At 47.0% G+C, this 14,971-nt stretch overlaps 1 protein-coding gene across 1 annotated transcript; it reads right to left on the bottom strand.

Moving 5' to 3' along the window:
- Positions 1 to 3,604: 3,604 nt before the first annotated feature.
- On the bottom strand, positions 3,605 to 14,691 carry npffr1l1 (neuropeptide FF receptor 1 like 1). Its single transcript, XM_036530003.1, has 5 exons — positions 14,669 to 14,691; positions 14,041 to 14,139; positions 9,093 to 9,325; positions 7,795 to 7,894; positions 3,605 to 4,433 (listed from the first exon to the last, which is right to left on the bottom strand). The coding sequence occupies exons 1-5, from the start codon at positions 14,689 to 14,691 to the stop codon at positions 3,605 to 3,607; spliced, it is 1,284 nt and encodes a 427-aa protein (XP_036385896.1).
- Positions 14,692 to 14,971: the final 280 nt, after the last annotated feature.

The following is a 14,971-nucleotide window of genomic DNA, read 5'->3' as shown; positions in this document are numbered from 1 at the left end:
AGCAGGGTTTGCTTGTCATCCAAACTCTGAACGATGAAGTCGTCACCATGAACAGACAGCATACTGCTACGGTTCCTAACGCTCCATCTGGCATACAAGTACTCGACACTGTAATAAAAATCTCTGGCTGGGGTCAGCGTGGACTTTTGTTCGACTGGAGGAAGGTTTGGTACAAGGCTCAGAGAAGATGGAATTCTCAAGCGTGAATGCGGACACTTGATGTGTCTCATAGAACACTCATTAATAATTTTACATTTTGACCAAACTGCTGCTTTACACTCACCCCCGAAGGGAAAAGGGTGGAATGACTTTGAGTCTTGTGTTCAGCGTCCCACTGAAAAATTCAGCCAGCTACGCTGTTGGCGAGCAACTTGTGTGAGAGACTTTGGCACGTGTGCCTCATGCCTGGACGACTGTCAGCTCTCGTGATCATCAAGGACATTCATTTCAACACTGTGGTTCTAACCAAAACTGACTGTAAACTGGAGCTGAAATACATAAATAAGATCATGCCCTTGAAGGACACCAAATGCATTCTCGGAAAACAGCTGCTGACTGTTTTGCACTGATTAGGCAGGTGGTAATTATACATATTTACAGAAAGTCCTTGGACAATAATGTCTGTTATCAATGGGCACAAACCATTAACATTTTCTCCATGGAGTTCCATAAATATAATACTTCAAAATATCATATTCTGAATGGAATTTTCAGAGATTTGCTCAGTTATATGAGCAAAAAAATATGCTATATTTTTGGATATTATTTTGGATAATTTTGAATGGGATAAACAACAGAATTTCTGGCTTGCAATCTCACTTGTTCCTGCACTTAGGTAGTCAACTAAATGCAACTCTGTGGCTCGCAGGTGGATGCAACAATCCCCTGTCGTTTAGCTGAGCAAATAATTTGCTAGTAACGTTCTCTTTGTCAATGACGTTATTAACCACGTTCTCAGATCCCCGATGTCATCGCAGTGGTAAAAGGGCAAGTCTGACCGCTTCCAGTAAAATATACTAACAGGACAATTTTGTGTCAGGGAGCACGCTTATGTTTTATATGTTTGCATGGCATTTCTAAAAAAGGAGAGAGTTTTGAAAGCTTTCGGAGGTAATTACATTCGGAAATAAAATTGCACTCTGCAATTTTCATAGGATCTCATGTGATTCCCACCCACGTGATTCGTGAGTTCGCATTCTGATGCGAATTTTTTTTTGAGACACGTGGAAGGTGCAAGGAAAGCAAACGGAAAAACCCCAATGCCTCTGCTGGTTCATAAAAGAGATGGCCATTGAGCTGAATGAAGGCAGCCCAGGGCGATGTCCTCCAAACTCGCACTCGATTGCGTTAGAGACGGTGAGACGCGCGTCACTGCCCTTCCCCGCAGCGTGAAGAGGAGAGGCTGCCGGGCAACGACGGAGCCCGCATCACTCACGCTCCTCAGCGCCATCCCGACTGCGGCGCACTCCGCGCTTCTGTCCGCCTCGACTGCGCCTCCAAAACACGCAAAATGCTGGCATGACAGGCAAAACGACGCCCCCGCCCCCAGTATTTCACGCAGCGTCGATATTCGACTTTTGTTAAATTTCCGATTTTCTTATTTGACTCAAACTCACAGAACTGAACTTGCTGCCCACCACACATCTGGGAGTATAGATATTAATCTATATAACAGATATGATATGTATTATAAATATTAATCTGTAGTAACAGGCCACATAGGAGTAGTCTGATCGATAAGTCTTCCACGTGTGTCTTAGTGCGCGTTTCCTGCATGGAAAGGACGGTGCGCTGCGCGCTTCTCGCGTGCGCAAGCGTCACCTCGCGGGGTGTTTCGGAGGAAACTTTCAGAGGAGGCGAGCGGTCAGATAAAATTCATTATAACACACACCTCACACCTTTATTTGATACCAGTCACGAACCTTCTTTGGATTATTTTGAAAAATTAGCAAATCTTCCAGTTTCAGTAAGGCGCACTCATTTTTACCGCCTTACTTATTAAGAGTGAAAAAAGACAATCTCTGATCTCTTCGTTATGATCAATCTTATTATGTCTTTGTTATAATCCAAAAACAGTTGTACGTGACGAGCGTAAAAATGTGTTATCGCGATACGTACAATTAAGCAAACGGCAAACAGCTAAAGCTGGACTAGAAACATGTAGACGTCAATCAAGAAAGAATAATAAAAGATCAGTTTTCAGAAATTCAAGCTACATTCATTGAATCAGGACCGCATTTCAAAAGATAATGGATCTTGAGGGCATTGCACAAAACATTGTTGACATGATGGTGACCGGTTGCCAGGGAAACCTTGATTTGCCCCTATTAAGGTTGAACAATGCACTAAAACTCCCCGCTCTCTCCTTTCCCTGTGGCTCTGCTTAGTTTCTTTGAATTTTATGCATTTTGTTTGTCTGCAGCCCGAAGCTTTGTGCTTCCTTTTGTGGGGGCGCTTTTATACGCTCCGTCGCTCGCGCGCAGACACTGTCCTGAGCCGTTCAGAGGAACGTAAGATGTGCGTGCGACCATCGTCAACAATTAATACAACATTCTGACCAACAGATGATGTTATTTAAACATTTTCAAACTGAAAAACACAACCTTTAAAAGGGTTAACATGACACAAATACTGAAAACATCTTGCACTTAAATTTTAATACACAATAGCCTTTAAAATAAACCTTATTCAGTGATGACATCCACCACTCGTTTCCAGGCTGTGCTGTGTTTAGATGGAAGCCGCCCCCCATGTCTCAGCCCGCCCCTCCCTCTCGTCTCTGTGGCTGCGATTCTCGATGCACGGGGGGGGGGGGGGGGGGGGGGGGGGGGGGGGGGGCTCTCAGACACAGCCACAGGCTGGCTGCTTTAATGCAAACCACATGCCTGGCAAACACACCCAGCACAATGTGAGCTTCTGCACTGCTGCTGGGTTCCACCGGGTTCCTCCGGGTTCCGTCAGGTTCCACCGGTGCCGCGCAGCGCTCCAATCTGCTGCAGGCGCAGAAATAAGAAGCAGGGTGTTTTTTCATAAGGCCAGTGGTGGCTGGGGGGGTTTGGGGGGGGCGGGGGGCTCCCAGACTCCATGGCAGGTGCAGGTAGCAGCAGAGCAGACTGGTGTGTTTTTTTTTCGGAGAGAGTGCACACGCTGCGACGAGCCGACTCTCAGGCCCAGCAGGCTGTTGGGGGGGGGGGGGCCTCACCAGGACCCCAAGAGACCCTGCAGCGTGGGGGAGCTGTCTGAGTGACGGGATTAGGGTGGCACTGAGCGGGGGGGTGGAATATCTGACATCCTGGCCCACTTGTTTTTAAAAAGATTAAACGGCTAACCACCTCAGCAGCCTTTCACCAAAACCTGCTCGTTTTCTGTGTTACGGAACTCAAAACGGGGATGACCAGGTCAGAGCGGAAATGACAGAGGGCTGGGGGGGTCCCCAAAACCAAAAGGCTGTTAAAATGCTGTTAACCCCCTCACCCCCACTCCCAGGGAAAAAAACCCAAATAAATAAATAAAGCCTTCTCCAAAATGCCCCCATGACTCCTCATCACTCCTCTGGTGATATAATGTAACGTTTCTGCGCGTTCTCCCACCGCCTCCAGAGGGCTCACTCCTCCCAGGCGCCGGTGACGCGGTTGGGGGCCGCGGTCCGGTTGACACCCTCCAGCAGGATCCCCTGGATGCCTTCGGGCGTGGCCTGGGGGAGGCCCGTGCAGCGCTGACCCTGGCGGGTGGCGTCGGCAGGCGGGGCCGGGTTCTTGTTGGACACCTTGTTGGTGGGCAGGATGCAGCGGCCGTGCTGGACCGCCATGTCGGGGGCGCACCCCCCGCAGAACATGGTGGCCTGGAAGCCGCGGCGGAAGTTCTCGTTGAAGAAGCCGTAGATGATGGGGTTAATGCCGCTGTTGGAGAAGGCCAGCCAGTGTGCCACGGGAAACAGGTAGCTGCTCAGGAAGTCGATCTGCTGCCGGTCCAGGTCCCGGTAGTCGGCCAGCAGCATCAGCGTCCACAGCGGCAGCCAGGACACCATGAAGAGCACCGCCACCATGATCAGCATCTTGATGACCTTGACCTTCCTGCGGGAGTGGGCGCGGCCGCTCTCCGCCATGCCAACCTGCCGCAGGTTGGCGGACAGCTTGGCGGCGATGCAGCCGTACATGAGGCTGATGACGGCCAGCGGCGCCAGGTACACCTGCACGAAGATGAAGGTGGTGTAGATCCTGCGCAGCTCCGGGCGGGGCCAGTCCTCGTAGCACACGAACAGCGGGTACGTCTGGTTGGCCTCCACCATGTAGGTGTCGTGCAGGTGCATGACGGTCAGCGTGGCGGCCGAGGGGCAGATGATGGCGAAGGCCAGCATCCAGATGAACATGATGGCCAGCAGGGCAGTGACAGGCTTCATCCTGTGCCTGAAAGGGTATACTATGCCCAGGAACCTGAGGGAAGTGGGAGGGGCAAAGTGAGGGGCAGGGGGGGAGGCAGAGGGAGGGGCAGGGTGAGTGAGAAAGCCATTGATTACTTTCTGTCTGCTATCTTTTCTCTTGTAGTGTATTCTCTTAATTATCAGCTCTGACACAGAGAGGGAGAAAGAGAGAGAGAGAGAGAGAATTTCTGTTAACAGAGATTAATGTTTTATTGGCAAAACAAATATATATTTGTAATGTAAATGATGCTTGTTGAATTCATAGAGTGAAGAGAAAGGGAGAGAGAGATGGAAAGGGATGGGGGTGGAAAGAGAGGAACAGGGGGTGAGAGAGAGAGAGGTTAGCTTCCATAGCCCCTCTTGCTAACCTCTCTCCCAGTTACCTGTTGATTTTGAACACTGAATGAACACACACACCTTTAAGGCATACACAGCACCTGCAAATGCTCTTAAACTAACAGTATGTCACTGTACAAAGTCTAATGATTGATCCAACCAGCTGTAGCACTGCAGGGGTCGGCAGGAGCAATCCTGAGATCACACATTCCCATCAAAACATGTGCATATTCATTACCATCATCAGGCTTTTCCTCAGCTCATTTCTAGATAACCGTGAACACAGGCACACAGGTTCACAACACTGACATGATGCAGTGGGGGGGTGGGGGGGTGGGAGGAACTATCATTTCAGTAACCATTGAATATTCAAGGAAATAATCTCTACAGTGCACCAGGGAAGAAAATGATATCGATGATCATCATCTGCTTTTTTCATCTACATTTCTGAACACAATCAATTTTAAAAGGGGGTGAGAAAGTAAACAGGAACCAGAGCTAATCAGCAGTCAGATCACAGACCCTCGAGCCTTGGATTCAAGCTGGACCTCCAGCAGAACATGTAGTTATTCTCTCCTTTTGAAGTAAACACAGACAGACAGACAGACAGAGACAGACAGACAGGGTGAAGAATACAAAGCAAAATCCACAGGCCAAGAGAAATGAGTGATTTATACAAACCAATTCAGTTACAGCTTTCACATCATATAAAACCCATCAATTCCCCTAAGGCCGGAGCAAAAAATTTTCATTTTAAAGATGTCAATCAATTCTGTGTTCACAGCTTGATATTTGAAAGTAGGACATCAGCGCAGAGGCAAACAGCTGAGGGTGTTACTGTACCTACCGGCCTGCGTGCGGCTGATGCCATTGGTCCAAACCAACAATACAGTTTTTCCAAAGGCAGAAACAGAGAAGCATTTGTTGTGTGGTGCAGAACCAGATGGACACAGGTTCAGCTCCTGACATTGTTGGAGCTGTGAGCCAGATGCTCGATTGCACGGCATTAATCTTCCCGAAATATGCTGATAATAAACATACCAAAGGCTACAGGAGCTCAAGGTTGGATATTGGCAGTAACACAGCCCCCATCCCGACAGGTATAGCTTCCGACCTAAAGCCCAATCATGATGAAGTGCAGGGATTCATTCCTGTATGAAAGAACACTAAAGTCTTCTCATTGCGGCATGGTGCACTATCTCAATGGGCTTTTGTGAAGTGGCCAGTGAGAGCAGCATGGCAGCCTGGTGCTCTTCAAAGAAGCAGGGAAGGATTAAAGCTGACCCTGTATGCTGGTACAGCCAGGAGTGCCACCCTGTCCAGCTGTTTTACGTCACACTCTGGCTGTATGTACTGACCGCACATCCACTCAGGGTTCGACAGCTGTCACATCACCCGTCCCGAGTTTGAGATTGTTTTTTTCTTCCTTTTTAAATGTCTCAGTACAGCGTCTGGGAGAATGATCACAGCTGTGCCTCTCCCTCTCGGGTTTCCAAGCCTTTTCTCCATGGAGGCAGATTGTTGCTGAGGAAGGGAGAGCAACATTAGAGCAGCGGGGAGTCGTCTGGGCCTCTGTGCTGGCCAGCACATTATCTCTGTACATCTGCAATGCTGGTGGCAGATTCTGCAGGCTCTGTGGATATCTGTACTCTCTGCCCTCATCACTTTCCACAAATGCAGCTGCATTAAGCTCCCAGCTCATGGCTTATTAACACCATCATCTTCTGTTATATTTTTTTTCCCCAGGTTCCCATGCCAGTCTGTGAACACTTGTTGGGGTGATGGGGGTGTGAGGGAGCACACAGGGCAGGGGGGCTGGTGCACTGTAGAGTAATGACAGTGCCATCCCCCCCCCCCCCCCCCCCCCCCCCCCGCGCAGTGCCAGGCCCTGGGGTTGTCAACATCATCATCTTCACCATCTTCATCATTGCTGGAAACAGCCAATCCAAACAGGATTGAGATGTGGCTGAGACGGTCCGCTCACGACGGCTGTGACCGTCGCAGCTTGTGTCTGTGCGGAAATTGCAAAGCAGCTGCGATGAACCGCGCCTAATGTTTCTGTCTAATGTCTGCTCTGCGGTGCACACGACCTCAGCCTCTCCATCTCCTCTCTCGTGTCGTACCCATTTCATCTTTGGCGGCTCTTTCATCGCTGCATGCAACACCTTCCAGCGTCCTCTCCGCTACTCTCCCCAGGCCCCTTACTCTGCACTCGAGGGGCTTTTACCGAATGCAGGAAGTACTGATGCATTAGTTAAAACTGGAGGGGCACACCATCTGTGAGCTCGCCTCTGGGGAAGAGGGAGGGCGTTTTGGTTTCTGTTTACCAAACAACCCGTCGGTTAAAGTGTCATCCTGTCGATCTCCCTGACCAACTGCAAGCTGATATGTTTGCACATAGATAATGCTGCATCTGAATCTTTGTCTAGAAGAACAGAATTCTGCAGGACTCTTTGTGTAAGCGAAGAGATATCTGCACAACTCTGTCCAAAAGAGCAGAAAGTGCAGTGTGCAAAGGCATCTGCTTTCTCCTTCAAACAGCCATGCCAGTTATCAAACAGAGAGGGAGGGGTTAGGATGTGGAATGCTCAATCATGTATTTAACTTCCTGACATGAAAGTAAACAGGTAAATAATTAAAGCATTACTTTAATGGGATTTATCCTTTATGTAATTGATAAGTAAAGTGTTGGCAATGTGAAGCAATGCCAAAAACGCAGAGACAATGGCAAAGACTTGAAAAATGACCAATCAGCTTGCTTCCTGTTCCGTTGCAATCTTGTCAACAAAAATCCCAGCAACATCAGTGTGGAACCAGCCAAAGGGACAGCCATGTTTTAGTGGTGACTCTTCAGCAACAGATTGCTGTCACGTCTCTGACAGCATGATGGATAAGACTGTGTAGCAGGAACATGCCTCTAGGGACAAAATGAACATGAAAAAGGGGTGTGCACCTCTTCTCAGTAATAAAAGATTGCCATCACCCAAACTCTCTCCAGGTGAACGGACAGGAGATGAAGAAGCAGTGCCACGCCTTACCTGTCCACTGCTATGGCAACCAGTGTGAAGACAGAGGCGGAGACCGACATGCCCTGGATCAGGTTGCTCATGGTGCAGGTAAACTGGCTGAATGGCCAACCTGCAAGAGAGAGAGACTCAACTCCAGCGCTGTGATTTCACCAAAAACACCGACTTCTCTCACACGGCAGCTGATGAGCTGCCAGCAGGGAGGTAGAGAACACACGGTACCTTCGTTTGATCAATCGTCCTAAACCCCCTCCACGGAGTTATTTTATATAACGATCGGCCATTAGCAGCTCTGGGTCTAACACAGAGGCTCTGCTTTTGTGTCATTAATACAAAAACATTTCAGTTCCAATGAGAAAATAATAAACCCAATTGGCTTTAGAGTTAAAAACACAGCTATAAATGTCTCTTTGTCACAAAGATAATGCTGCTAAATGAGACAATTATGTGAAACATGAAAAAAAGGTTCAGGACAATTAGCTTGTTAGGTTTTAAGCCTTTCCTATGTGCAGCTCTCTTGCCAACAGTGCTAAATCATAATTAAGAGAACATAAATTCTCCTCCCCGGGGGAAATGAACAGGAACTGTAAAAACGTTTTGTTAAAATTGGAGGACACAAGACCCTAAACTTTACTCTCTGCCATGTTTTTTTTATTTGTGCCTTAATTTGTGAATCTTCTGAAACAATTTGCCGAACAGAGCAACTGAAGACCTTGATCATGGACAGCTCCTATCCAACATGTTTAATAGATCACAGACAATTCAAAGAAATGATCCATCCTTCCCATGATGCTTCAGTAGCTGTTGTGTCTGGTTTCTGGGAGCCGTTTGCATAACAAAACCCAAATGATGCTTGGACTGTATCATTTCTATTAGCCAGTTAACTGGTTTGACTGGTGGCCATCTGCACTCACACAGAGCCAGGCAGCAGGACTTAGGCCTGACAGCTACACTGGCCTGGAACTTCAAGGACCAAGACCCCGGGTTAGAAAAGGCAAGACGCGATGAATAGACAAAACGACAGTTAGGAATTCTTCTGCCTCATTCAAACTCTTCTGTCCAGGAGTCTAAACCAATCCCAGTCTCCTTTTTGTTTGATTGTTCGCTTACAGCTAGCTTGTACCTTGTCTGGCCCACCATTGAAACCTGGTCATGCAGCACTTCTAATGTTGCTGACTCCTTATGGTTTTTTGCTGGTGTTGTACCCTGCCTCACTTGTAAGTGGCTTTGGATAAAAGCATCTGCCAAATGAACAAATGTAAATGTAAATGTAGATGGGTTCTAGTGACAGGTGGGGGTGTGGTTTGTACCTGTGATGAGGCTGTCGATCAGGGTGGTGGGCACGCAGAAGACCCCCACCAGCAGGTCGCTGATGGCCAGGTTGAGGATGAAGAGGTTGGTGACGGAGCGCATGTTGCGGTTGCGGAGGACGACCAGACAGACCAGGCCATTCCCCCCCACACACAGCAGCAGCACCAGCAGGTAGGACAGGATGTAGCCGGCCGCCATTCCCGGAGAGTGCAGGTAGTATGGCAGGAAGGTGCTGTTGGCCACCGCGGCACGGTCGCTGTCGTTCAGAGCGGACTCGTTCCCCATCCCGCCACCTCAGCGTTGGTCACGTGACAGCTGAGCTGGAGTTTGCCCCAACGCCAAATTTGAATTGCAGGTTTTTCAGTCGCTACAAAATGAATGTTTAAAAGACTATTATAAGTCGTGAACAGTTCCTGGCAGACTAAGGACAGCAGAAAATGCACAGAGCAGCAAAATGAGACTGAAACAAAAGGCGAAAAAAAGCTACGTGGACATTAATTATAGAATGGAAAGTACAACATAAATTAAGAAAATAGCAGAGATTGTCTTTTATGCAGCAGCTGTAACACGCGTTGGCGGCCGGTTGCTGCAGCGGAATACGGCACCGCGCAGCGCAGGCGGCCGGTTGCTGCAGCGGAATACGGCACCGCGCAGCGCAGGCGGCCGGTTGCTGCAGCGGAATACGGCACCGCGCAGCGCAGGCGGCCGGTTGCTGCAGCGGAATACGGCACCGCGCAGCGCAGGCGGCGGCTCCCACTTGTGGCTCACACGCGGGACTCTCGCGACCAGCCGTCTGATAAGTGCGCGAGCGCTGCGTCCGACCCGCGCAATTTCCGCGTAATTCTGAAACGGGGGAGCATTCAAACAACGTCGCTGCGAGCAGCAGATAAACATGACAGTATTACCATTTTAACGAGGTTTTTCTGCACACGTGTGAACACCGTGACCCCTTCCCGGTTCTATAAATGAAAACATACAGCAGCAGTGAGATTCTTAAGGCGAGTAATTCCGTCAAATTACTCTGGGAATGCACTTCAGGCAAGGATAACAAGAAGATGGCTTGAGTTCGCTTGAACAGTCTGTGACAAAGTTTAAAAACAAAACAAAGTGTTGGAGGATGAAATAATAAACACATAAAGCTCATGCTTAAATCACGGCGGCGATGCGCACGTTTTTAATGAAAGCGGACAGCATTAGACACCCATCGGAGGGAAAACAGCTGCACTAAAACGGACACACATTACATAGCAACATTAACTCATCCTATCTTTGCAGATATGCGTACATGATCTGTTTGGAAGCAATGCAGGTAAGATACAATTTCTGAATGACGGGAGCCCCGCTATATCTAATGACAAACATTATTTTAAATGTCAATATCTTGCGCAAACGTGTGCGCGTGAGAAGTGGACGACGCGTGTTTAAGACTACTTGGGAGTTAATTTTGGTAATCTGCAAGTTTCATTCGCTAATACCCAAACAGCTAGACTCAAGTGCTGAATTTGACATTACACACCCTGAGAAAATATGCCGAAATTGGCTGCATGATGTTACCACGGAAGAAATACGCACAATAATAACGGAAATAAAACACACGACTGAGGAACATACGAAGAATGTTCGCACAAAAAAATAACATGTTACCAGTGAATTCAGGTCTCTTTACGAGATGGTCCCGTAGTCCGGTGCATTTGCTCCTCTGACAGGTGCTCCGCTCTCGCTCCCGTCTCCTCTGTCTTCCGCTGGTGTTTTCATTTGAGCGGCAAACACAATTCCACAGTTCTTAAGTGGACTACATCGGGTGTTTCAGAATGCACAGAACATCGACGTGCATGCTATAAATAAACTCGGGACGTCTGCCAACAGACGGACCCTGCCACTAATCTCCACACAATAGTAAATTAAAACATAACGCAACCGGGTCAGGGTACATGTTCTTCTTAATCCCTGTTTGTGGCAGGTGTAAAGGTGGTTATTTGCAGTCTACAGCTGGCATGTCCACAGTGTGAAGGATCTCGACAGTACGAGCTGGCACAGCCTAATTGATCCACTGTCGCTGTTGCAGTGCTTTCTCCCGTCTTTATGGAACCCTGTGGTGGAATTGCCAAGTGTGTATCAGGCCGGTCACGCGCCAGCATCACCGCAACAACTTCTGCCCTCGCGCAGGAGCGAGACGCGCGCAGCCCTCCGACGCACTAAGACGCAGCCGAAGGCTATTTTTCGCACCACAAGTCACGCAGCGCCCAACAACCGACCGGGCGCTCATTGGAAAATAAGCGCTACTCCACTGACGTCACCAGACTAATTCACAGGATCCTAATGAATTGCAGGGTACCTGTGAGCAGGAAGAGCGGCTCACCCTGGACGACCTATGCGTCCCTATCCCTGGCTCAACAGAGTCAATTCGTTACCGTCGCCGTGGTCATTGTCGATAAATGACATGGCTGGTTTGGAACCTGGGCCTATGTTCAAACTGAACGCCATGCCGGCTGAGTCACTAAGGGCCCCAAATTACTATAACGTTAAATGATTCAATAATCACATCTGTTGTTGAGCAAATCGTAAGGAATTACGTGGCTGTCATGTTGTTGCTCGCGCTTCATATCTCTCATATCTCCCGTATTTCCACCCACATATTACTGAATGATTATTCATTATTCAGCGAATTACTGAGTGATCTGAACCCGGGTCTGTTTGTTGGCCATGTACCGTATGTGTTACTCCACTAGAGAAACAATACTGCCACGCGGGACAGAGTAGGTGAATATTCCCCAATCAAAATAAAAGCTGTTATTTTATAATTGGTTTCACTGTCTGAAACTTGCTCATAAACATAACCCATTCCGGCGAAATTCCGGAGGTACAATTCCATCATGACGCAGTAAGAAACGAGCACAATCCGTGTTCTTTCCTGTAAGTAAAGAGTTGCCGTTTCTACAGTTGTTACGTTCATTAATATTCACAATTAAAACGCATAATTAAAAACACAATTTGCAGTTCAAGTGCTACTTAATTTAATAGCTCAGAAGTGCCACGGGGGATGTTAAGTTGTGAGTTTGACAGAACTTGCCCCGAAAACCGAGGCGTCTCGTAGCCAGCAGACATGGCAAAGTAATACAACAGCGACAACTCGCAGCCCCGACGTTCTCAGCGCCCACAAAATGTATTCTTGATTAAACCACACTGAAAACCCGCCGGCCTCGGAGCTGCCCAAATCGTTCACATCAAATTGCACACAGATAATGGATCTCGTGGTCTTTAAGGTGACATCAAAAGGATAAAATGTATGTACATACGTATAAATGGGAAAAAATAATTACGGGCATGAAAAGAATATGAAATAAGCACCCCGTGAATGCCGTGTTAGATAATACCTTTTTATATTCACCTTATGAATAATTTGGAATAATGGCAGGAAACGGGATCTCCTCGCGCTTGTGTTTAATCTATTTTTTTGGAAAAAAAAATCCACACTTTCCACAACCCTAGGGGAAAAGACTGCCCGCCGCACCGTACACTGGGCTTTATCAAAGAATGAAATGTAATGGGTATCTGCTGCTCAGCCAAAATACATTATTTGCAGTTGTCTTAACCAGGGCTAACAGTTTTTTCTTTTTTTTTTTTTTTGCTGAATCTGTTAGGAAAGCTCTTATTGATCCAGAAGCCACCCTTTGGGTCAATGAAGACAGGTAAATGAAACTAAGCCTGTTATTGTGGTGGACAGACTGATTAACCTGTGGGCTGATTAAAGCTGTTTGTTTTAACCACAGCGTTTTGCTTTGGAAGGTTCAATAGCGCCTTACAGTGCAAGCCTTACAGTGATTGAAATACACCAGTGCAACCTGCTGCATGAAGTGGCAAGGCCTTGAAATTAGAAACAACAAGCACAATAAAACCAGCTCATAAGCAGCTAGCAACATGGCAGAGGCACAAATATGTCAAACCAGCTGTGTCTGGTAGATTGATCGCAGGAGAGCCAGTGACAGGCTTTTTCATACAACTTCGACAGTAGGAATGCTCTTTTGAGAAGTATCTGACTGCTAACCTAAAACCATACATTTACATTGTATTATGGGTTTTTCCTTCTAAATGCTACCCAAGATAAACTGCACCTGCACACTGCTAATTGATGGAACTCCCCATTAGGCAAAATAGAGTCGAAACATTTTTCAACAGGCAATATTCACAATTCCACAATTTCGTTGCATCCCCACCGTGCAATGACAATAAAGTCTATTCTGATATGGCCTGATGTGTTACAAATTGATTGTATTTGCCAATGAAATTGATTTTGTTTCTTAACATAGACATAGACTCAAAATGACTTCATTAGATAGGATTAGAACAAAGAAACACAGTTGGTTGAAATTACTTAAAGCAAAAGAGTGTATCATATGGTTAAAGCAGTAACATGCTTTGCAGGAAATTGTATTATAGCAGTACACCTTGCCTTTTCATCTTTCCTCTGACACTCAATCGCTTTTAGCTGTTAACAAATCGGTTTTAGTCTGGCCCTTTTCCAAAGCAACTGTAGCCACTACAAACAGCCGCTGACTAATTTAATTTCTTGTGCAGTGACTAGGGGCTGTGTGATGCTAATATGAATAGCAAAGAAGGAAAGAGACATCCCCAGTGGCAAGCTGTATTTCTTTGTGTGAAACACTTGTGCCACCTGTGCACAGGTAAAACTTCACCAGGTAAAGTTACTTACCCTTTTTATTTAGTCTTCCCAAGTTCTGCTCCAGTAGGGTCACTGTGTTTGCAGGTTCACTTCCTGTTGGTACTCCATCTTATACATTATATTAATTTTAAATTCATTTCATCATCATTATTATTGCTTTTTTAATCAGCACTTGTGTATCAGTCTTATCTGACGACGGCAGCCTCTGCTGCGGTGGACGGCTGAAGGGAGGATGGAATGGCTGTATTTGTTGCACTGTAACTCACACTGTGTGCTGCAGAAAGGTGGGCACCGATTGGAGGATGGGTGCTGCTCCAATGACATCATCTGGGCAGCTAGAAGGCCCCTGATGGCCTGCAGGGTGCCTGAAAGTGGCGAGGGGAGGGAACACTGGCCGACCGGTCTACCCTACTTCTATCACTGGCATGAAAAAGCCAACTGTGTCCACAGCTGTAAGCTTATGGTTATTTTAGGTTGGTGACATGGGGACTGAATCCAATTATAAGCTTCAACCTACATTCAATATGAACAGCCCATATATATATATATATATATATATATATATATGCATATATAAATAATGTAAAGTAGTTCAGAGGATATGTAGACATAAACTCAGGTTTTCCTTGTAACATCCCATTACCAAGTTTATTTGCTAAATGGATTAACACAATCCCAGAATTCCCTGGATGCAGGTAGGAGCACAAACGAGGGACAGCCAACCAATCAAAGTGCAGACAGGAAGAAAACAGCGGTGCACCGTGAAGCACTCAGCAAATCTTACAATTAATACGAGTACATATAAAATACATCTTTCATGCTGGTGCAGAGGCTACACAGCAAGGATTTAAAATGTAGCAAAGCCTTAAGGCTTGACACATCACATTACATTACCGTGATTCAGCACTCTCATCCATAGTATCTTAAAGAGGTTACCTTTTTAATATGTTATCCATTCATACAGCTGGGTATTTACTGAGGCAATTCTGGGTTCAGCAGAGCCCCAGCTGGGAACTGAACCAGCAACCTCACAATGACAAGTCCTGCCCCTTTCCACTGTGCTGCACTGCTGCCCAAAGTAAGATTGTCCCCTGAACACTGAAGGTTTTCCCAAATCTGGATGACTTGGCAGCTAGTTTAAGCGTGTTCTGCAGCGTGAGTGTGCAGATTTGCGCTCACTTCGAAGGTTCGTCGCAC

Source organism: Megalops cyprinoides, chromosome 5 (assembly GCF_013368585.1).
Source record: "Megalops cyprinoides isolate fMegCyp1 chromosome 5, fMegCyp1.pri, whole genome shotgun sequence".
Classification (NCBI taxonomy): Eukaryota; Metazoa; Chordata; class Actinopteri; order Elopiformes; family Megalopidae; genus Megalops; species Megalops cyprinoides.
Note: the sequence above shows the minus strand (reverse complement) of the source record. Positions and strands in the feature narration are given on the sequence as shown.